General features: G+C 35.7%; 1 protein-coding gene across 2 annotated transcripts in view; it reads left to right on the forward strand.

The window, feature by feature from the left end:
• Positions 1-22,881, forward strand: part of ERC1 (ELKS/RAB6-interacting/CAST family member 1) — a 125,245-nt gene that overhangs the window by 87,746 nt on the left and 14,618 nt on the right. For both annotated transcript variants that reach the window (XM_015814174.1, XM_015814175.1), the window contains one exon: positions 5,059-5,203. In XM_015814174.1, coding sequence (XP_015669660.1) covers positions 5,059-5,203 — 145 coding nt within the window. The remainder of the gene's footprint in view (positions 1-5,058; positions 5,204-22,881) is intronic.

Here is a 22,881-nt window from a genome sequence, read left to right on the forward strand (position 1 = left end):
TCACCACTTCTGGAGGCAGGTTGTTCCATTGGTTAATTGTTCTAACATTCAGGAAGTTTCTCCTTAGTTCTAAGTTGCTTCTCTCCTTGATCAGTTTCCACCCATTGCTTCTCGTCCTGCCTTCAGGCGCCTTGGAGAATAGCTTGACTCCCTCTTCTTTGTGGCAGCCCCTGAGATATTGGAACACTGCTATCATGTCTCTTAATACCATTTTAACAGATAGATGGGCCTACTAAACAGATGACGTTTTTATCGAGGTCATGCTTGGAAATGAGTGAATATTGTAAGATAAATCAAGAGCATTGCCTGAGAAATAGAAACCTGAGAAATACTAATTAAAGTGAAGCATTCATTATATAAAGAGATTAAACATTCAAATATGTTTTACAATGGAAATTAAGAAACTATGTTTAAAAATACTTTCTTACTTGTCCATTGTCATTTCCCAACATGCAGCACTCAGAATTTTTTTTTTTTTAAAGTCCCTGAGTGCTAACAGAAATTTAAAGAGATTCCTTGCTATAGAGGGACATGCGGACATGGCAGGTATATATCTCTTGCTATGACCTCATGCCCCCCATTTCCCCCCATAGCATGAAGCTTTTTAAAAACCTCTAATTTGCTCGGATATAACATAAGGAAGGAAGGAATAAACTTTTTTCCTGTAATTGGGAGTTAAAAGTATGGAGTATTTGTATGTCTAACTCCCAATTACCAGAAAAGCTTTGATGTATAAGCTATTTTTAGAGTAAATAGCCACAACACCTTATAGCTGCACTGTACAGTTAGTGCTGGGGGCTAAGATAGAATGTCTGGTTGCAACTTTCATGGGTGTTTTCAGACAAAATTAACACACCTTTGCTAGAAGCATTTCATTTGAATGAACTTTTACCTCCAAAACAAATGAGACTTGGTCTTGTGTGTGCCATATTTGGACTTAACTGCTTTATATATGCCTTTCAGATATTTCAAAAGCAAAACAACAGCTTCCAACATATGTTAAGTGGACTTGTAATGGTGGAAGAAGAGGCAGAAAATCCCTTACCCTAGACAACATAGTGTCTTTGTAATTTAAATATCCTCTAGAGAGGTCTAGGTTTCTAGGGCTAACGGGTATTTCCTTCTTTCAGACGTCTACCTTTGTCTTACTGCAATCCAACACAACACTTCATGTTGCTCACAATTTGAGAGTGGATTTAAGAACCTGTTACTTATTTGAGATCCATAGGTACAAGGTGATATTTGCGTTCAGAAAATAGGTGTTGAAGATACTGATGAAATGAAGGCTGCACTATGGCTAACAGTTACTAATTCCTGTTTATATCAGTCTCCTATGAATAGTTTATTTATATCTTGCCAAATTCTGGTTCTATTAAAATAAGAAGATACTCTAAAAAGAGAGGAAGGAAGAGTCTTATGTGAATATAACAGTTTGTGTTTAATGCAGTTCATACCTGAATGTGACAAAGCCTTGTTAAGGATGATTGAAGTGAAGCATAATAGTTACATTCGGCTAACAGCTAATAAAAATGTAATTGCCATAGACTGTACTTTTGATCATGACATCAACTTTCTCCTCTGTTCTTTTTTAAATCATTTATTACTTTCAGTGACATCTTATGTACTCAGGTATTAAAGGTTCTTCATTTTAGCCATTAAAATATTGATCCTCATGTTTTTTTAATTAGTGGCTAAACGACAACCATTCTACTTTATGATGCTGTTTTGGGGTCACCAGTATTGAATAAAATTGTTAAAAGAGACTGAACATCAAAAACATTTTACTGTTGCAGAAAAGTGAATGGGGAAAAAAAACTTTTCTGTGCGCTAAAAGGGATTTCTTCATTTCGACAGTTACATGTTTCGTGAGCAGCAATATCAATGATTCTGCTTGGTATATTGTTTGCTTATATGTGAACTTCTTTAATGCTTCCCATATCAGGAACCCAGACATTATTTGTAACAATTCCTTTCTGTTGCTTGCTTGTTCTGCTAGAACAGGCAAGATTTTTTTTTCTCAACTGTAATGTTAGTGTCTCTCTGGGGTACTTTAACTAAATAAAAGTTCAGTGTCCACAGGCCATCAGTCTTACTCTGTCCCTCATTCACCCTTCCCATCACCCGCCCACCTTCAAACTAATCAACCAAACTCTGGGCGCTTTGAAATGTTTAGTAAGAAAACAGTTCTGTTTTGACAGACAGCAATTACAGCAGCTGGCTGAAGGCAGATTTTACAGCTCTTTAGGGGATCCCTTATGAATAGTAACTATGAAGTTGATGTACTTTTATACAAACAGGCTTTGAGACAAAAAAAAGTGCTTGATTCTGATCAAACGTGTCTCAATGGTTGCCTATAGACTTTGGGAGAAGAACTAGAACTATCACAGAGTAACCTTAGACTGCCTCTGTAGTAAAGTCTGTGATAGGAGCATCCTACCCTCCACCGAGTAGTTGCCCCTATCAGTTGAACCAAATTTATTTCCATAAGTACGTTCTTGATTTCACAAGTTAAAAACATACCTGAGGTTATGTACACAACAGCTGTCACCAGTCTTTATTGTTGCAACAACTTGTTTGCTCAGGTGATCCATGGGTTTCAGCATTCACCATCCATTTGTTCTCCACCATTATTGAAAGAAACTGTTAGTCGTAACACCTAAAGCAATCTCAATACGCGAAAGCAGTGTAACAAGCCACCAAACACCAGAAATAATCACTCTTGGGCTTGCTAGTTGTGTAAAATACTAGCTCATCCCTCTATCTCACACAGGTTGACAGGAAATATGGCACTTGTAATTAAAACTTCTCGGTCTTATTTTATTTTAGTTTTATTTCTTCAAATCGCTTTTGGAAAATTCAGCGATTAAAACTTTCCCTTTTTTGTCTTAAAAAAAGAAAAACTTTCTTGTCATGATGTTCATAGACTTTTAATCTTTATTGCCCTCCAGAATTTAATTCTTGCTTTCAAGAATATGTTACTCTGTTTTTCAGTTAACCTCTTAACCTGTGTCCAGGGAGAAAAAAATCAGCACGATCTCTGTTAAAGCATGCATCATTCTCCTGTGAACTTGTAGGAAGGAGAAAAATGTCTGTTGGTCCTTTGAGAATACTTCTGCAATCAGATGAAAAAGCAATTATCTTACTAAGAAACACTGGCACCACATGAAATGTATTAAGATTGATCCCTTAGAGAGCTAGTCCCTGTAATAAAGTTTGGCTGCCATGCTACAACAAATTTAATGTGTGCTTGTTGTTGCTGTATACTGTTTCTTTTTGGTAGATTGAGAAAATTTACTCAATCTTTAATGTTAATTTCCAAAGAATTATGAATATGTATATACTATGGGTTCCTGGAAACATTTTTTTGTTTTAGGATTTTACTAAATGAGCTCAACTCAAACTAATGGAAGGCTGCAATAAATATTATATTTTAATGATATTGATGCATTTAAATGACCCATAATGATGGATTTGGTTTTTCAGTATTGCTATCTAAGAATGCATCAGTCCTGGCTACAAGAGCCTGGTAATAGATTTCAGCTGCAAAAAGAGTTTGGGGAATAGTACTTGTATTAGTATTTTCTGCTTTCTAAATTATCCCCAATTTTGATCAGCACTTACAATAATTTATCACAGTAATTCCAAATATTTTCCTTTTATATACAGTATACTGCTACGTTCTAACTGAGATCTTGACAACCTTATAAATAAACCATTTAAATGTTTTTAACATACTTTATGGCTTATAGGAATCGCATATATATTAAGAGAAATTAAAAGCTCTAACCCTTTCTAATAAATTGTCACATTTACTTACATATTGCATTCACCACAATAAATGTAGCCCTCTTTAGTGGGTGCGCACATGAGCATGTGTGCGCCTGCATGAACACACACAAACACAAAAGGTTGGAGCTATGGATTTATATCCTTTATGTGAGAATAGTAAAGCATATCCTTATGAAAAAATATATATATTTGTGCTGCACAGCAATCAAGAGCTTATCTTAAGAGCAAGAATATTCTTTTGTATTGATTTAACAGTTTTAAAATGTCAAATTAACAGCAGCCAAAGGACATTTTTTGTGACACAATTTTTCTCTACTATCTTGATAATAGGTCCAACATACAGGTATTCTTAATTTTAGTATTAAATGTTTGCCAGTCTACTTGATGGTTATATAGAATATTTTAAAAGTTAGCAGCTATAGGATGTGAACTCCAGTAACAAGTTGCACCAGTATGATTCAGACCTATTATTTCACTTAAATAATTGAAGGCTGTCCAGGTGTCCTGATGTAAAAGCTGTTCATTCAGACAGGAAATTGTATCTTGTTCTGAGGTTTATTTTGTAATAAAATCCATAGACCTGAGGAATGAAGTTGCTGGGCCCATAAATCATTTTATGAGTGGACTGTTCTGACCTCAGGCCATTGAATTTTTTTCACGTCATTGCACTGTGGGAATAATAGAAATATAACCAACACATGGTCTTGACCCTTGACGTATCTTTAAGTAAGAGACCCAGTCTATAAAGTCATATCTGAGATGTCTTTGTAGTATTGGTTACACATTTGAGGAGACTCCCTCAGAGACTCTACAGGGAGTTCAGACTTCATCAATATCTAGATAGTTTTTCCAGAAATGTGGAGGTGATTCTTAAATCGTTTTTTTTTTTTTAAATCCAGAAATAATTCATGTCTAAGTTTTCATATAATTCCAACCTTATTTATAAGTGAAAAATACCTAGTTGGGTACCTGTATTACTGTTGCCTCTTATGACAGACACTAATTATAATTTGTAGTAAATATTCAGACAATGAACTATATCTGCAATATGGCAATCCTCTGGTTCTCAGCAACAAGATAAGGATTTGAAATATTAAAAAGTTGTTGAAAATGTTTAAAATCTGGAACCTGCAAAATTATTTGTGGTTTTTTTAAAAAAAAGTTTAAGTGATTTGTATCGCTTGTGTGTATAGTTTTGGAACTAGAGCTTTAAATTATAAACAGTGTGAATGAAGGTACTCAGTTCTTTTCTCTTTTTTTCCCCCCCAGACAAGAAGCCCTACTAGCTGCCATTAGTGAAAAAGATGCCAACATTGCTCTCCTGGAGCTTTCGTCCTCTAAGAAAAAAACTCAAGAGGAAGTCGCTGGATTAAAACGTGAAAAAGACCGCTTGGTTCAGCAGCTGAAACAACAGGTACTTTTGCAGTACTCCAAGGCTTTTAGCTTATCAGAAGCAAATGCTCTTGATTCCTGCTTCCTCCAGCACCTCTTTCTTCTGGAGCAGAATATCTTAACCTTAGCCATTTTACGAGGGGAGTTGGAAATTTGGGAGTTGAAGTCCACACATCTTAAAATGCTCAAGTTTGAGAAACATTGCTCTAGATCAGAGATCCCCAACATTTTGGGCATCAGGGACCGGTTCCGTGGAGAAAGGTTTTTCCGCGGACTGGAGGGGGCATGGTTTTATGTAATGCCTGCATCCCACAGATGGGGCTTTCCTTGTTTGCGCGGACCGGTTTCTGGCATGCCGCGGTCCAGTACTGGTCCACGGACCAGGGGTTGGGGACCCCTGCTCTAGATGACTTGCGCTTTTAAAATTTCTCAGAAAAAGGAAACACCACTATACCAAAGGGCGAGGTGTTCTTTTTCCAGTTTCCACTATAGTTAGCAGCAGTGGTGAGATTCAAATAATTTAACAACTGGTTCTGTTTGTCGTCATCACTGGCGCGACACATTGATGTCATCACCGGCGCAAAGCGCGTCACATTAACGTCATCACTGGTGCGAGATGCCTTGTTGCGGCAGTGTCATCAGCACAACACGCCTCGCAGATTTATTGTAACCGGTTCGCCAAACTCAACAAAAAGTTAGGTATCGGTTCTGCCGAAGCGGTGCGAACCGGCTAAATCCCACCACTGGTTAGCAGAGAATTTACTCAGAAGGCTTTCCTGCCATTACAGTGAGGACCAAAGGTTGCTTTTCTATTTTCTTTTTCTTTTGCTCTGTTTTATATGGATTATGCTCCTGAGCTAGGTTTGTGATAGCCATCTTGGAAAGATGAACAGATTCTTATTAGTATTTTTATGGAAAGAAAGTAATACATGGTTGCCGGATTAACAGGCTTAATAATGAGGAGTGTTTATCTTTTCTGCTTTTTGTGTTACCCAACAATTGCATTGCGTTATCCTTGCTTATGGGCTGTTACACAGCATATGGCTAATTGTGAAGGGGCCTTTTTAGTAAGAGTCCATTATTTGTGAAATATCCTTGGCAGAAAGAACCATTGGGGGCCTAATATACTATATTTAGTGCGAACATCCTTTTTATTCTTTTTAAGATTTTTAGTTCCCTTAAGTCCTTCTGTTGTATTTATAAGATATTTGATACTCTTGATATTTTGAAGACATTATTTTCCCTTTGTTGTTTTTAATTGATTTTAGAACCCTTCTAATCGCTTTTTGCAGATGAACCTTTATCATTTTTATGCATTATATCTTAAAAGGTAAAATGTAATTGTCACCATGTATTGTCACTTCACAGTAACTACTACAATCCTTTCCCAAAACATAGGTGGCCCTATCTTCTCAGCTGGTTCATGACAGAATATAGATTGGGAAACTGTTTCCTTGTAGGTTTGAAGAACAAATAGGACTGCTTCAGGAAAATAATGTGATCTAACAAGTCCAGATATTTTGATCAGTATAAGACAGTATTACTTAAGTTATAAATAATAACTGAGCTCTGCTTATATGTGTTAATAACTCCAAATAGTTTGAATTACTGTATTTATATATAATTTATCTATCAAACATGTGTCACAATATATTTCTGTTACGCTTTATGGCAATTTAAAGTGTAATCTGCTGTTCTACAGATTAATAATGACAGAAGCCAGTGCAAATTGATTTTCCTGTGATACCTTTAGCGGTTTAAGTTTCTGTCACAAAGTCTTATATTCCCCCTCCACCCGAGTTTCCTTGTTTGAGTTGAGCAACATTATAAAATTAGTACAGAAAATAAATTATTAAAAATAAATTAGGAAAAAAGCTGTGGTTTCCACCTTCAACATGTTTATTGACATTCAGAGAGCTCTTATAGTAGTAAGAAAGCCTAGGAAGAAATAGAGCAATAATTTGATGCACAGTCAAGTTCGAATACATAGGTGTTGAGCAGGAATGAAAGAACCACAGCTTATGGATAAAAACTTAATTTCTCTTCTGAAAGAGGAACTAATATTTTATATTTTTGACTTACATAATTATCAGTAAAGAAAAGTTTGGTTCCCAAGAAGATATTTATATGCTGGAGTTTATCTAACTAGATCCACGATAAATGCATTGGTGGCCAGTAAATTTCCAGGCATCCTTCAAAATGTTGGTTTTAATCCGCAGAGCTGAATGTGGCTTTGTTTCTAGAAGACCACTTCCTCCCTGTAGAATTGTCAGCCTTCTGAAGTAGGCTAGATGAGACAGACTTTACAAGAACTACTGGCGTTCTACTTTATTGATGTAGGCTATCTATAATAATAGAATCTTGAAAGCCTAGAATTGTAGGGGGTCAAGGTGGGGTAATATTAAGTTTCATTTTTATGTTTCTCATTTCTTCCCAGGATTGCTTGCTTCCTTGCTCTCTTGCTTACTTCCTATTTTCCCATTAGCCTTTGTATTCCTTCTCCAAGGTCTTTTCTGTGGTACTCTACAACAGGGGTGTCAAACTCAATTTCATTGAGGGCCGCATCAGTATTGCGGTTGTCCGCTGGGTGCGTGTGGCCAGGGTGGGCACAGCCTACTGGGTGGGCGTGGATGGAGTGGGTGTGGCCTACTGGGTGGGCATGGCCAGCTCTACATCGTTCGCGTCAAGGGTGCCGGTGGGGGCCTGGGCAGGAGTGGGACAGATCTGAGGGTCTCTGGCAGAAGGGGGTGGGATCAGGGCAAGCGCCATGGTCCACTGGAAGAGCCTGCTGAAACCCCTCCCCTGGAGCCCATCAAGCCGGATATGTGAAGTAGGCGAGGTCCATTTGCTAGCCACTTCCATGCGATGGTGCATTTCTTCATTCCTCACAAAGGGTGACACCTCCCTGGCATGCACCCAGGGGGCGGGGCCAATGCGGCAGGGGCTGGTCCCTTGCTCTTTCCAGACGGCCTTGTGGAGCTAAGACTGAATGCGTTTCAGCATAGATGGCCACCACAAAAATGTACATTGGCTCCCGGGCGGCCAGGGCCAGGACTAAGGCAGCGGGGGCCATTCCCTCACTGTTTCCAGGATGGCTTCGCGGGCCACATGAAACCACGTCGCGAGCCGCATCTAGCCCCCGGGCCTTGTGTTTGACATGTCTGCTCTATAAGAACTAACCTATATGCTTGTCCCACTTGTGGATTCTTTCTCTTTTTTATGTATGGTAGGTAAGATTGGTGGAGATCCAAAGTCAGGCTTTTTCCAAGACATTTTTCAACCTCAGGAACAATTTTCCTTTGATGTCTAACCCTGACCCATTCCATAAGACTTCCAAGACAAAACTGTTTCGCAATGACTTTGGAAATTAGAATAGTCAGCAGAGTTGATATTTGTGCTAATTATTATCCTGTTGATTTGGATTTTTAATTTATATTTTATATTTCCTCTTTGAGTTTAATTGGGATTTTTTATCATTTTGTAAACCACTATAGGTCATTTAGATTCATATGGTAGTATATAAGCATAGTAAATAAATAATTATTTTGGTCACATCTGTTTTTGAGAGTACCATTTCTGTGTGAGTATACATATCTGGTTTAAATCAGTGTATGTATTTTACAGGCCATTATAATAGTAATGCATCTCAAATAAAAGGTTTCCACTTGGTAACATATATAAGAAGACACATATGATCTGCCAAGGGAAGAAATTTAACAGCATGAGCACTCAAGCAAATAAAACTCTGCTCTGGAAGCAGAATTACAGTTAACTCAATTTGTAGTCTACCAAATTTAATTTTAATGTAAGAAATAAATGTTTCTGATCAGGAGGACTGCATCTGCACAATATGGATATACCAGTTTCACATAGGTTTATTTAATCTGCTCCAAAAGCATGAGTTGTTTTACGGTATCTTATGATCCCCCATTTTTTTTAGACAGTGTCACTATTTTTCTTTCAATACCTAATGCAAATAGTCCTCAACTTATAACCACAATAGGTGCTAAGCGACACAGTTAAGCAAGTCATCACATGACCAAACCCAGTTTTACACTTACTGTCAACCTGGTCATTAAGCAAATCACATGGTCCTTAAGTAGATCCAGTTTACCTAATTGACTTTGCTTGTTGGAAGCTCACTGAGACGGTTGCAAATCACCATCTTGACTGCAGGACAGTGCAACCACCATAAATGGAAGCCAGTTGCCAAGCTCCCAAATTACGATCATGTGATGGCAGGGATTGTGCGGTGGTTGTAACTTTGAGTCTTTGGGTCATAAGTCACTTTTTCTGAGGCTGTTGTAACTTCAAACCATCATAAAATGAATGGTTGTTAAATTGAACACTATCTGTAATTTCAAAGTTGATACAAATAAGGGAGAATATTGGTAGCTCCGGGTGAAATGAGGGGTCCTTGGTGTTTTCTGAGCTTGGTTGTTTTGTTGCTGACGTTTCATTACCCAAACTAGGTGATGCAACCTATATATCCAGTATGTAGAAGTTCTGAGAATGAGATACACTATTTTGGTATGCTGTTGTAACCTGGAAATTTAAAGTCATGATCTACATTTTCTCAATGAGGTGTCTTCCCGAAGTGTTGGATTTAAATTTCATTCCCAATCCAGTGGCATGAAGGTTGCCATAAAACAATTATTTTACAGTGTAGCCTCTCTTAACATCGTTTCTTTTGGTTTTAGATTTTTTTGGTATCCTTACAATTCAGCATTACATCCAATATCAAGAATACTCATTCTGGACAAGTTATAAGTTCTACTGTCCTCTACTCAGAACTCAGTTGATGATTTCAGAGAAGTTATTTTTCAACTGTAGCACATTCTTTCATGGGGGTCATACTATGCAATCTGATAAGACTTTTTAAGATATATGTAAAAACATTTGCTTTGCCTAAAACATGATAATTTGTTTTTGTAGCATGATGCTAAACAAGACTGCTTTTAACAACATTTAATATGCTTTAGTAATTTCTCAGATTGGTGTTCTCTTATCAGTATGTCCAAGCCTTACACTAAATCTCCCTCATCTTTATCTTTAATTCTGAAAACCAGGATGCTTAACTTCTGCCAAATTCTGAGGTTAATAATTCTTCATTTCCCAAGAATATACGAATATGTATTAGTTAAAATTTGAAGATATTCTATTTTATGTTGTTTGTTTCTGTATCTCAAAAACTGTCTGCTTAAGTTTCAGCCTTACACCAGATTTAGAAGAATCTGACTTGGAAAAACTGGATTCAGATCAACTTCTTCTTGATTATCTGTTCTTTCTCATTCTTTCCAGATGTTTAAACTGCTGCAAAATACTGATACGTTTGTTTCCTCTTTAAAACCTGATTTCTCCTTCCTATATTAGTTCCTCTGTCTATTATGATACCAATGGGATTTTGTAAACTTTTGGCTTTCCTGGTTCTCCCTCAAAACCTCCAATTATCAATAAATCAAACTAAGGTTTGCAGCTTTTTTCTATTACCTCCTCTTCTGTTACTTTTCTGCTTCTGTCTATGATTTGTAATATTTCTTTAACTGAACTTGCTGACCTACAGCAATACCATCATCTTTGATGAGAGAGGGACACATAAATGAAAAAAAAGGGGTCATATTTCTCTTTGGGGAGTTTTTTTTCCCTCCATTCCTGTAGACTATGTATGTATTCTCTTATTTTTCTGCAATCTTTCTTTCTTTTTCTTTTTATTTTTATTTTCTTTTTCTTTTTCTTTTCTTTTTGAGTGAGTAGTAGTGTGTGGTCAATTTATATAATGATCCAGTCCAGGATACTATTATAGCAGAAAGTTACATAGAAACTGATACCAGCTGGGATTGTGCAAAATGAAGTTAGTTTGGCCTCTGCAGCAGTCATTTCTGCGGGTCAGAGCAAATGCAGGATAAACAGAAATAAAATTGGCAAGAGGAGATATTTTTTTCATCCTCAGTAGTTTCAGGAAAAGGATGAATGAAGGGAGTGACAGAAAAAGTAACTTCCATTTCTTCCAAACAACTTCTTACCCTGTCCATATATATTATGACATGCAGACATGTAATTAATAATAAATAATGAATTGACGAAGTTGAAAATTACTCGTGGACTTCAGCTCCCAGAATTCCTGAGCCAGCTTGGCTGGCTCAGGAATTCTGGGAGTTGAAGTCCACGAGTCATAAAAGAGCCAAGGTTGCCTACCCCTGGCTTAGGCTGTGATTCTTCTGAATGTAAATATAACAAAAGGGAGTGTAATCCCCCAAAATTAAAAATCTAAAATCTATCTTTTGCCAATTGCAAAAATATATTTCAGATATTGTTGAAAGTTACTGTCATTCAATCCCCAATAGGATCATAAAGTAATTATTTTATTATACATAGCTAGCAGGCAAGGCAGGCTGGGCTATTTTATTTTGTTTTGCCCCAACTTGTGACAAGTTGATGTGTCTGGACAAGAGGCCATCAAACAAAATGGTTTCCTTATAGTTTTTGGCTCATTTGAGAGACTTTATTGCTTCATTATTTCATTGCTATTAATTAAAGTACAAATAATTAGCAGCATTAAGAAAATACCTAGGTATTTTTAGGTACTGAAAGATTGTGTTCGAGGAAGAATAGGATCTAGATGTTAAGCCAGAAGGTGGCTAAGGACTGCCCTGATTTCCTGAGTTACTGAAGACATGAATAAAATTAAAGTCAGGATTGAATTCTTGGTTCTAAAGAAGGAAGGCAATGGTGAATGACCAATGCTTATTCATCTAATGTTGTTATATACAACATTAGCTATACCCCTTATTTGCATAGCCATCTCCTTTATCTACTGCTAGACCTAGCCATATTGAACATCTGCATCAGATATAGTGAAGGCTCTTGGCAATATTAATCGGCAGAATTAAGGAAAGTACTAGTTTTATAATTCAACCAAATTTTATTACTTTTCTGAAAGACGTAATAGCATGGCCAAGTAGAATTCTTTCCTTAAATAATGTTGCTATCAGCAGTGTTTACAAGGTGCAGACAAAGGGACATTCATGTGTGCATGCATAGCTGTTTCTAGGCTCTTGCAGACAGCCTGTGTTAAGCTGACATTGAACAGTCCCCATCACTTTAGAATCCAGGAATTTTGAAGTATTGGGAAAGGACTTTTTTTCCTTGCAAAAATTAGTTCCTGGAGTTGAGGTGGGAGGGTGGTGAGGAATGGAATAATCTTTTCTGCCTATGCATCACTGATATATAACTGATACATATTAGAAGAACAACAAAGATGTTTAAGGGACTGGAGGGTAAAACATGTGGTTGCAGGAATTGGATATATCTAGCTTAATGAAAAGAAGGACTGGGGTGACATGATAGCAGCAGTGTTCCGATATCTAAGGGGCTGCCACAAGGAAGAGGGGGGTCAACCTGCACCTGAAGGCAGGACAAGAAACAATGGATGGAAACTAATCAAGAAGAGAAGCAACCTAGAACTAGAACAAAGGAAAAAATTCCTGACAGTGAGAACTATAAACCGGTGGAACAGCTTGCCTTCAGAAGGTGTGGGTGCTCCATCACTGGAAGTTTTCAAGATGAGATTAGACAACCATTTGTCTGTATGAAAGCAAATGTACAAAAAAGCACAAACAATAGCTTTGTTGAAGATAGGTTGATTAGTCCTAGTGAGATTGGTCGCCATTTCAGTTAATTTCAGAACTGCTCAAAGAATTATTTGGTGCCTAAATGAAGGTTTCTCTTTTAAGGCAATGTGTTGACATCCAGCACCTGAATAATTCTGAGTCCATATGATCCTGAATAATTCACTTACAAATCTTTGGTGTAAGAATCAGGCATCCTGCTCCTGGGTGTGAAAGGAGTGGTGATGTAACACAATTGAAATTCTCTCAGCCTGCTTCACTACGCTTTTATGATAAAGTTCTTTTCTCATTGTCTCTCCATGATTCTCACTTGTTCAAGTGCTGCCTTCTGGACAGTCATTACAGAAGCTAGTCTGGTTTTGAAGTTTCAGATAGTAAATGCTAATAGATATAAGTTGCAGTTTCAAGTGTGCAAAATTGGAAAGCTGGTCTTCATAATGTCATAATTAATAGACATTATTGGCTGATGTAATTAAATACGAGACTTGCTGTAAATTTGGGGGTGGTGATTGAATCCTGTACTCATAGGATGCGTGCGATCCTTGAATCCATTTTTACAACTTGCAGAGTTTTATTCAACTGAGTACTATAGCTGGCTTCCCACCATTTTGTTTGGCCAAGAGGTCATTACTATCATACAGTGAGCAAGGCCCATTCTGTAGTAGGATTCATTATGCCAGCTCTCAGGTTGCATCTGTTCCTCTTGGATGTCTGACTATTCCCATGTCTCTTCCAAGCAGGTGAGAAGAGCACGAGAAAAGCAGAGTATTCACCATCATTTTATCTTTCCTTTGGACACTATTATGAACTTGAATTCAGTGGGAGATTTGGTAGAAAACCAGAAAACTAAGATATCTTTCTTTCAATCAGTAGTATTGGGCATAACAATACTGTAGTTGAATAATTAATTGTGTTTGGAGGTACCTACTCTTCAAGAATGCTTAAGGATTTTTGCTCATATTTAGACTCCATTTTTTACTATATTAGGAAAGTAATTTCATTCATTTTTCTTGATGTATACAAACATGAATACGGATATATAACATCGAGTATGTCTCTCTTTAGGATTAGAAGAGTATTTATACTCCAAAGCTACGCATATTTCTTCTTCCATCTTTCTAACATTGGCTGCTTGTCACTTTTTCTTCCTTGTGATTGTCTTCATTTGCAATGTTTTGATGTACATTTAAATAAAAATGCAATTAAAAAAACAAGATGGGAGACAATTAGGAAGATAGTTTAAAAAATAATATTTTGGACAAGCCCAGAGGGAAAAGCCGGTGATAACAGCAGTGAGAAGGAGAGTATTGAGGCCATTTTTCAAGTGGCTTTGGTGTATCTGTTGCAGTATATCTGTTGCAAAGAAATATTTGGTACATAGTTAGTTATCTCTTAAGTATGCATGACAGCTGAACTATATCTTATACCTGTGAGTTTTGCTTGTGCTTCTCATCCTCCCTTCAGTTGGCAGAATAAACCATCTTTTCTTTCCAGTTATTTTCATTAAACTAATTGACTTGAAAACCTGTATGAAGTAATTAATTTTTTGACAACTCCACTGACATAGTTAAATGGTAAAGTTTAAATATTTTGACTTTGCCCCATTTACTCCAGCAGTTTTTACATTTTCGAGAAGGAAATAAAATTGTTTATTTATTAAACTTGTATGCCGCCACAAGTGACTCTTAAGTTAAAGAGTTAAATTAAAATATATATATAAGAGGATATGGTTTACCTACTGCACTCATCATAATAATGTAAAACAAAGCATATGTTTTTCTTTCTGGGCAATAAAGCTTAGTCTAAAAGACATAGTGAAAATATTTTTCCATGGTGATACAATAGAGGCAGTTCTGTCTGATTGGATAATGATGATTGGCTAATGCTGGGTTCTTACAAGAAGATCCTTATAAATACAGTTTCAAAAGCAGATTAATTTTTTAAAAAAGTGATGCACACCATTTATTTGAGACACTTCTGCAAAGGGTAGTCTGCCCCTCATACGCATATTCCTATTAAAATTTCACATGCACATTAAAACATTCTACATGCATTCTACAAGCATAGAATTGTCTGTGTTAAGCTCGATAATCAATTGATCATCAAATTACTTAAGAACCATATCAAATTAATACCTATTACTTTCCCCTTCTTTAATGTATTTGTATATGATGTGGACATGTATGTTAAGTACAGCATTGCTCTACAGCAATGTTTCCTAACCTTGGCCATCTTGGAATTCTTTTGAATGGTCATGCTGGCTGTGGAATTCTGGGAGTCGAAGTTCACGCATCTGGAAATGGCTAAGGTTGGCAATGCTGCCTTACGGTCAAGAAACCAGAAGATATTTTTTAAAAAATATTCAATTTGTATTATTCATAAAAAGCAATAACAAGATGTCCATTGAAACCAGGAAAAAAAAGTTTTCTATCAAATAGATATACTTTTTAAATTAGGCTAACTACATCACCTTCCCAACCTGCCACAAGGTGTACTAACCTTTCCTCATCGCTGCAATCTTAATTTTAGCTGCAGTTTTTGTTAGTCCTCTTAGATTCTATAATCCTAGATGCAGCTTTTAACTTGCCTTCTGTCATATTTTTGCCTTAAAATAATTTTCTTCTTGTACTCGGGTGATTTACTTGATTGCTAAATATCTGAACATTTTAAACGTATAGGCAGAAACAGTGGATAATAATCGATGATTTTTAAAAAAGATTTTTTTTTAAATAAGATTTTTTTTATTTAAATCAAATTTATTTTAATAAAATGTTTTGGAGCAAAAATCTATCTAAATATAGTTTTCTATTTAAGATACATTATTGATTTATTTTATTCAGCATGAAGTGGAGCTTAGTTATGTAGCATGAGGCTGTATATTCTGCATTTTTTGTAAACTCATTTAATGAATCCAAGCTCTGCAAGCTGAGATAACATGCACTGCATTGATGCATTCACACAATTTCACAGTAACCATGAGATAAATCATAAAACAAAGTTCAGGAATATTCTTTTACCCATTGTTTTGCAAATCTATGTACACTATAAACTGTACGATTGTTTGAAGAGAAATGCATCTGTACCAGGCTCTAAGTGTTTTAATTAAGTAAAAGAATTTGAGTAGTTCTCCAACTATGTGTGATTAACCTATTAACCTAAAATCGGTTCTGATATCGCTATTTTACTAACCCGACAGCTTATTATTCTAAAAAAGAAACCGTTGTTTTGTTTGTAAATAATAATATTAAAGATTCTAACTACCAGCAAGAATGAGTCCTTACATTTAAAGAGCACCTGTCATTTCAGATCCATCATGGCAGCGCCTGTTAACAGGCATCCACTCACTTGCTGCCCGCCACGTCCCTCACCTTGTTGTGTCACTGCCGCATCACCAGCCGTCCCATTAAAGTGAATGGGACTGTCGGTGAGTCAACAGCGGGTCAGAGGAGGAGCCGCTGCGGGACAGAGTTGCTCTTTAAAAATTATGATTTAAATCGAGTTGATTTAAATCAAGCCTTTTTACTAGTGATTTAAATCGTGATTTAAATCGTGATTTAAATTGACTTGATTTAAATCAAATCCACCCTGGGCAGAAACAACTCCACTTCTATGCTAATATTTAATTTTCTGTTTTAACTGGTTGTTAAATGACACCCAGTAAGTTAGAATGATTACAAATTATTAAAGTTTGCAAATAACAGCAAATATTCTATTCAAAGATAAGCTGCTGGTAGCCTGCTTTATATTCCAGATCTAGAACTTTGAGTTGTATCATACCACAAGCTGTTATTTTCAATAAAATAGTTCTTATATTAGTTTAGAGGATCCTTCACAAAGTTTTCAAGACATTATTAAATTTGTCAGGATTACATTTTATTTTGTTACTTCATCATATTTTTTTTTGCAAAATATTAGAACATTACAGTAACCAATTTTATATGAATGCGGTTTGACCTCCTTCTATAGCTATATTTATAAAATAGTTTCTCACAGCTTAATTTGGAAGTGTAGATTGTCTAATTTTTGGCATCACAGTAACAAATCTAAATGTTCCAGAAAACAGGGGGAAAAAGAAAACCTGTCAGCAAAGATGAATAGTGAAAAAAGTTCATTGCTATGCCAAAGCATGAATAGCTTCTTCTTAATTGCCATTAGTCTTCCTTATCAGAAACCAAGAAACATTCATTTATCCAGGGTTGTTGTTTTTTTCTTTATTCTTGGGAGAGGAAACAAATTATTAGTCAACATAGGCCTGTTTTGGCAGTTAACTTTATCATATAGATATAAATATACATCTGTACATTATATTGTATATTTTATATAAATATATACAATATATAAATTAGACGTGCACACACATAAAGTAAATGCTGTCTTTCAACATTACATAAATTACATTTTAAGATCAAATTACTCTTCTCTAGCAGCATTGTGCCTAATATATTTATGCAAAGTTGTAAAATAGTAAAGATTGTTCAAGATTAAGTATATTTCACTTAAAGCAATTTTTTCTTACTCCTTTTGCTAAATGGCAATCTAATTAGCTTTGCATTGTTCCATAATCAGACAAAAGTAATTCCCAGGAAAAAATCTCATTTTAACTGCGGCCTTCAAATGGAGACGTTTCCAACTAGCCTTTATGAGCACATCCAGCTGTGAAGTGGCAACTTGCACTATCAGTCTAATGTCACTGAGTTATGTCCAGAAGGCCTTTACAAAACATCCCTGCATTTCATCCTTCAGCACCAAGTTTTTTTCAGCTCTGCTTCTTTACGCTGGGAAAATGAAAATTCAGCTTGGTTTTTAAAAATGAGACTTTACTTTAGGCTTTGGGGGCTTTATTGATGGTAGGAGCTGTGGTAGCGCAATGGTTAGAAAGCAGTATTGCAGGCTAATTCTGCCGACTGACGGGGGTTCAATCCTCACCGTCTCAAGGTTGACTCAGCCTTCCATCCTTTCGAGGTTGGTGCAATGAGGACCCAGATACTGACTCTGTAAACCGCTTAGAGAGGGCTGAAAAGCACTATGAAGCGGTATATAAGTCTAAGTGCTATTGCTATCTGCACAAAATGCATCAGAGACATAAAAAAATAATGTACTGATCAAGAATTAAACATAATGAACTTGTGTGACTAATATCAGCTTACAGGTTGCTTTCACAATCTTTCACAGTTTAATGAAGGGGGAAATGCTAATTTTCAAAAGGGAAGTATTTAGTTATGAGAAAAAGGCTTTGTTACTTACTTACTTAGACCTATATTAGCAGGTGCCAAGCAATTTAAACATCAAGCAAAAATGTTCCTCTACTCCAAATTATTTGTACAGTTAGTTTATACCTAAATGCTCATATTACTCTGAACAGGGACTTTTACATTTTTGCTTTCTATTTTCTTTTTCTACTATATCTTAATGTATACTATTTTTACTGCTTTATTTTTTTTTTTTACTGGTTCTGGTATTTTAGGTCACCATATAAATCAGTGGATTCCAATAATTGGCTAAGTTAAAAGTATTTAAAAAATAAGAAGAATAGTTTCATTTCCTAGTATGTTAAAATACAAAAGTCACAGATTGTATTAATTGCCTCTGGTTAGTGCTTGCAAGAGATCCATCAATAATCTGCAGGATCATAAATGAAAAGTCAGTGACAAACCAGTTTCTTTTTGTTATGAAGAAAGCTACTTAGTTGTATTCATAAAACCACCAGGAGTTAAGGTTAAACTGGGAGACTTTATCTTTCAGTGAAAACCAACCCTCATCAATTCAAGATTAGTCTGAGTTTATTTTAGCTTTCCAGCTATAGTTATTTCCATAACCTAGACTGGATAACATATTAACATCATATATGAAATGTGAAGTGTACAGATATATAAGTGGAGAAAAGTTTAAGAAAACTGCAAACTCTCAGAGCTGCATAAATGTAAATCTGTTTTCTCAGCCTCCTGCCCCATTTTCATACTGTCAAAGTTCTACCATTTTTGTTTTTCTAAAAAGGAAAGGGACCAGATGGGCTAGAGACAGAGAAGGGGGGAAAAGAAAACCAATAGATTTTCCATTCAGAGAACTTTCATTCTGACTTTCCTCCTTCCGTTATATATTCAAGATGGATAGTATTTAATATTTATTTGTTATGTATATGTAGGGGTGTGGGTCTGTACATATGTTGTATATAGTATGTTTAGGTGTGTGTCATGTATGTGTTTCACTTTGAGAGCAGACAACTAAATTTCATTTTTGATGTGTGCCGTTGTGCCCAGAGTAAAAAAAAAATGACAATAAAGTATCTTTATAAAAAGTTATTTCATGAAAGGGTTTTACATTCTTGCGTTGCATATCTATCCTCAATATTTTAACTTTCTTTAGCATATCACTTATATTTAGTAACTCATCCAAGTTTTGTCTGAGAAACAAAAACATTCTGGTTCATTATGATGAAATGTGATAATAAGGCAGTAGCAACTATCATTAAATTTAAATTTCTAACAAAATTAATGGTTTCTAATAAATTTGTAAAATGTACTAGAGAACCACTCTAATTATCTCATTCCTTTTTTCCCTCTCTAACCTCACCATTACCTTAATAGCAATCTGAGGGCTTGAACAGGTATCTGTTCTTCCTCTGAGCTTAAGAGGCTCATGTCTTCAGCATGCATTGTCCACTTGAACAATGAGTCATACTTCAAGATCATTCAACCGATTAGAGAAATCTTGAAGAGTAGAAAGTCCACATCTACCCAGTACGCCAACTATTGCTGAGAATTCGGAGAGCTGAAGTCTACACGTCTGAAAGTTGGCCAACTGTCTAGCTTTAGGAGGAGGAGGAGGAGGAGGAGGAGGAGGAGGAGGAGGAGGAGGAGGATATCTATTCAGTCTTGTCTGACTCTTGGCGATTCTATGGGCCGTGTCTCTCCATGTCTTCCAATTTTACACTAGTTCTTAAGAGTTGTTCTATGCTTTGGCTAGTGTCAGTTTTGATGGTGTCCAGCTATCGTGTTCTTTGGTGGCCTGGTTTTCTTTTACCGCTAACTCTTCCAAGTATAATTGTTTTCTGCAGTGAATTCCCCCACATGACATGGCCAAAATATTATCTGCCATCTGCTTTAAATTTTATGTTCACATATGCAATGTACATATATGAAAATAATTTGTGTTTTCCTCTCTGGAAAGAGCATAATGTGGGCATTTTAGTGTCCCTCATTTCTTTCCCACAGAATTTAGTAATCAGCCAAGTGCCTAACCAAGAAATAGCAGTACAAGATTGTTAACTGCACCTGGTAACTGGATCTAACTAAAAAGGAGTAGTTCCATAGAGTGAAATAAGATAAGACAAACAGGATAACCAAATAAAGTCTATGAGAATAAAGTTCTACAAAGTAATTTTCCTTATTCTTTTGCTTTTCATAGTAACTCTGTATGCTTATGTTATGTTGTATTTTATGAGTACCTATAATTTCTCCAACTATAAATTCAAGATAATGCAATGTTGTCTGAAATATCTCATATAAAAGCCTCACAATAATATTTAAATATAAAGCTCTTAAAAGTTAAATAAATGAAAACTGGCTCCATCTCAACATAGCTTTATTGATCCTCTGTCAGAAAATATTCAGTTCTATTTTATGAATATTGGTAGACCTTAGTCATTTTTGATAGTTACTTTTATAAATCCTGGGGTTTTTTTCTGGGAAGATACCTGTGTATTATAGCAAATAACATTTTTTGTAGCTAAGACTACATACTGCAAATGTACATATCCTTGAAAAAACATTTTTCTCTCCTTACATTGTCCTTTCCAGGAAAGATGGGAAATTAGAATGGGCCATTTATGGTGCATTAACTATAATACTTGCCCTGAAATTTCAGTCAGTTGCTATCTTCACTTTTTGAACAATTTAGTCAGTCCATAATTGAACCTGTTATTTCTTAAATTATACCTAAATTATCTGCTGCTTTCACATTTTTGACTGTAGTCATCCAAATAGTACACTTTCCATGGGCTTACCCAAACTTGATGATTGCCAGATACAGATAATAAAATCATCTGCTGTAGATGAGAATTCATATTTATTTTAATAACGACAATATTTTATCTGTGAAATAATCCCACAACCAAATGTTCAGGCGCTATTTTTAAATGTTATCCTTAAGAAGCTATTTTAACAAATTGCCTCCAGTGCTTTGTAAGCAGAAAATAATTTTGAATTTTAGAATTTCAGAACATTGAGAAGATATATTTGGGTCTTATATTACATTGATTATTTAATCTAATACTGATTTCAATTGCAAAACTCTTTTGTGTTAAAATCTACTCACCCTAAATTATAATGAGGGACTTTCGCAATCTAGCAAGGAACTACCATTTTATGAAAAACTATATTTTGCAATAGTGATTTGTCATTAGATGAAAACTATTTTTCCCTCAGTTGTGTGCTGGAATATACCTACATCTACATCTAATTTTTCAGTATTTATGTTTAATTTGCAATCATCCACTTAATTTTCCTGTTTGAGTACAACTCTATTGTTCTCTGACATGTTTAGATCCATACTCCTTATTTACATTCTCTGTAAATCACTTAATTACTCAGATGTCAAAATGGTGTCTATACCAAAATCCACACACTTTCAAATCCCCAACTCACACACTTGTGTCATCAAGAAAAACTTAATATATATTAACCTAGCCTTTCTCAACTGAGCTTCTGTGGAATTCTCAGGTTCCAGGATAGGTAGCTGAGGGTTCTGCAAGAGATAATGATAAAAAAAAATAATAAACATTGTTTTTTAACTTTGCTCACTGTGGAATGCTAGCTATAGATACCATTTTTCTGTAAAGATCCTCTGAAACCTAAAAATTATTTGAAATGTTCCTCCAGGATAAAATAGTTAAAGGCTACATTAATCTTTAAATACATCAAATTCCTAACGAGCATTACACATCTTTGCCTTACTCACAGTTCAATTTAGAACTATCCGCTAAAGTTTTCATTTATTCTGATGCATGCTTAACTACAGGTAGTCCTTGACTTACAACAGTTCATTTAGTGACTGTTCAAAGTTACAACGGCACTGGAAAAAGCGACTCATGATTGTTTTTCACACTTATGACCATTGCAGCATCCCCATGGACACATGATCAAAATTCAGATGCTTCACAATTGACTTTTGCCAATGTATTGTCTTGGGATCATGTGATCAGTTGTACAACCTTCTGACAAGCAAAGTCAGTGGGGAAGCCCGATTCACTTAACAACCGTGTCCCTAACTTAACGACTGCAGTAATTCCCTTAACAACTGTGGCAAGAAAGGTTGTAAAATGGGGCAAAACTCAATTATCACTTAGCAACAGAAATGTTGGGCTCAATTGTAGTCGCATGACGAGGATTACCTGTACCAGTATATATTCGTTTTACCAGGATTCAACAACCAATCTTCAACCTTATATTTGCACAGAACATTCTATTCAAGTCTATTATCCTAAATCAGCACATGTATTAATACGTCTTCATTTTATTCATTTTTCAACAATTTGCTGAAGAGTAACAAATTGCATTAAAAGACATAAACTTTCGAAATCTACAGGTCACTTCACCAGATGCATGAAGTGGCTGAACCAATAGGAGATTTAAATTGGTGTGAAGTAGGAGGACAGAAGGGAGAGAAAGACAAAAGTGTTTCTGCAAAGCAGGATATAAGTACCCTATCAATTAACAGTTCTAATGTGTTTTTAAAAATATTTTTTTTATTTAGTTTACCTAGAACCATTTGATAGATGTGTGTTTCTTCAGCACTTCTCTAACTTAATTTTGCTGGTAAAGTTTCTTTGTTCCAAAATAGCTATTTTGCATTGTGCAATAATTGATTTCCTGGGAGCTGAAGTACTTGTTTTGAATCCTGAGGTGAAATGTGTATCCATTAATTCTTTTTCCATAGTCTGATCCATTAACTATGTTAGCCAATTGCCACAACTGCTGTTTTGCCAAGAGCATGTTCATGCTATTCTGTGCAAGATAGGATCGTTGATTTATAGACTACCTTGCAAGCCAACATTCTGTTGTCAGCAACCCATCAA

Source organism: Protobothrops mucrosquamatus, unplaced genomic scaffold, assembly GCF_001527695.2.
Source record: "Protobothrops mucrosquamatus isolate PMUCROS unplaced genomic scaffold, P.Mucros_1.0 scaffold226, whole genome shotgun sequence".
Taxonomy (NCBI): Eukaryota; Metazoa; Chordata; class Lepidosauria; order Squamata; family Viperidae; genus Protobothrops; species Protobothrops mucrosquamatus.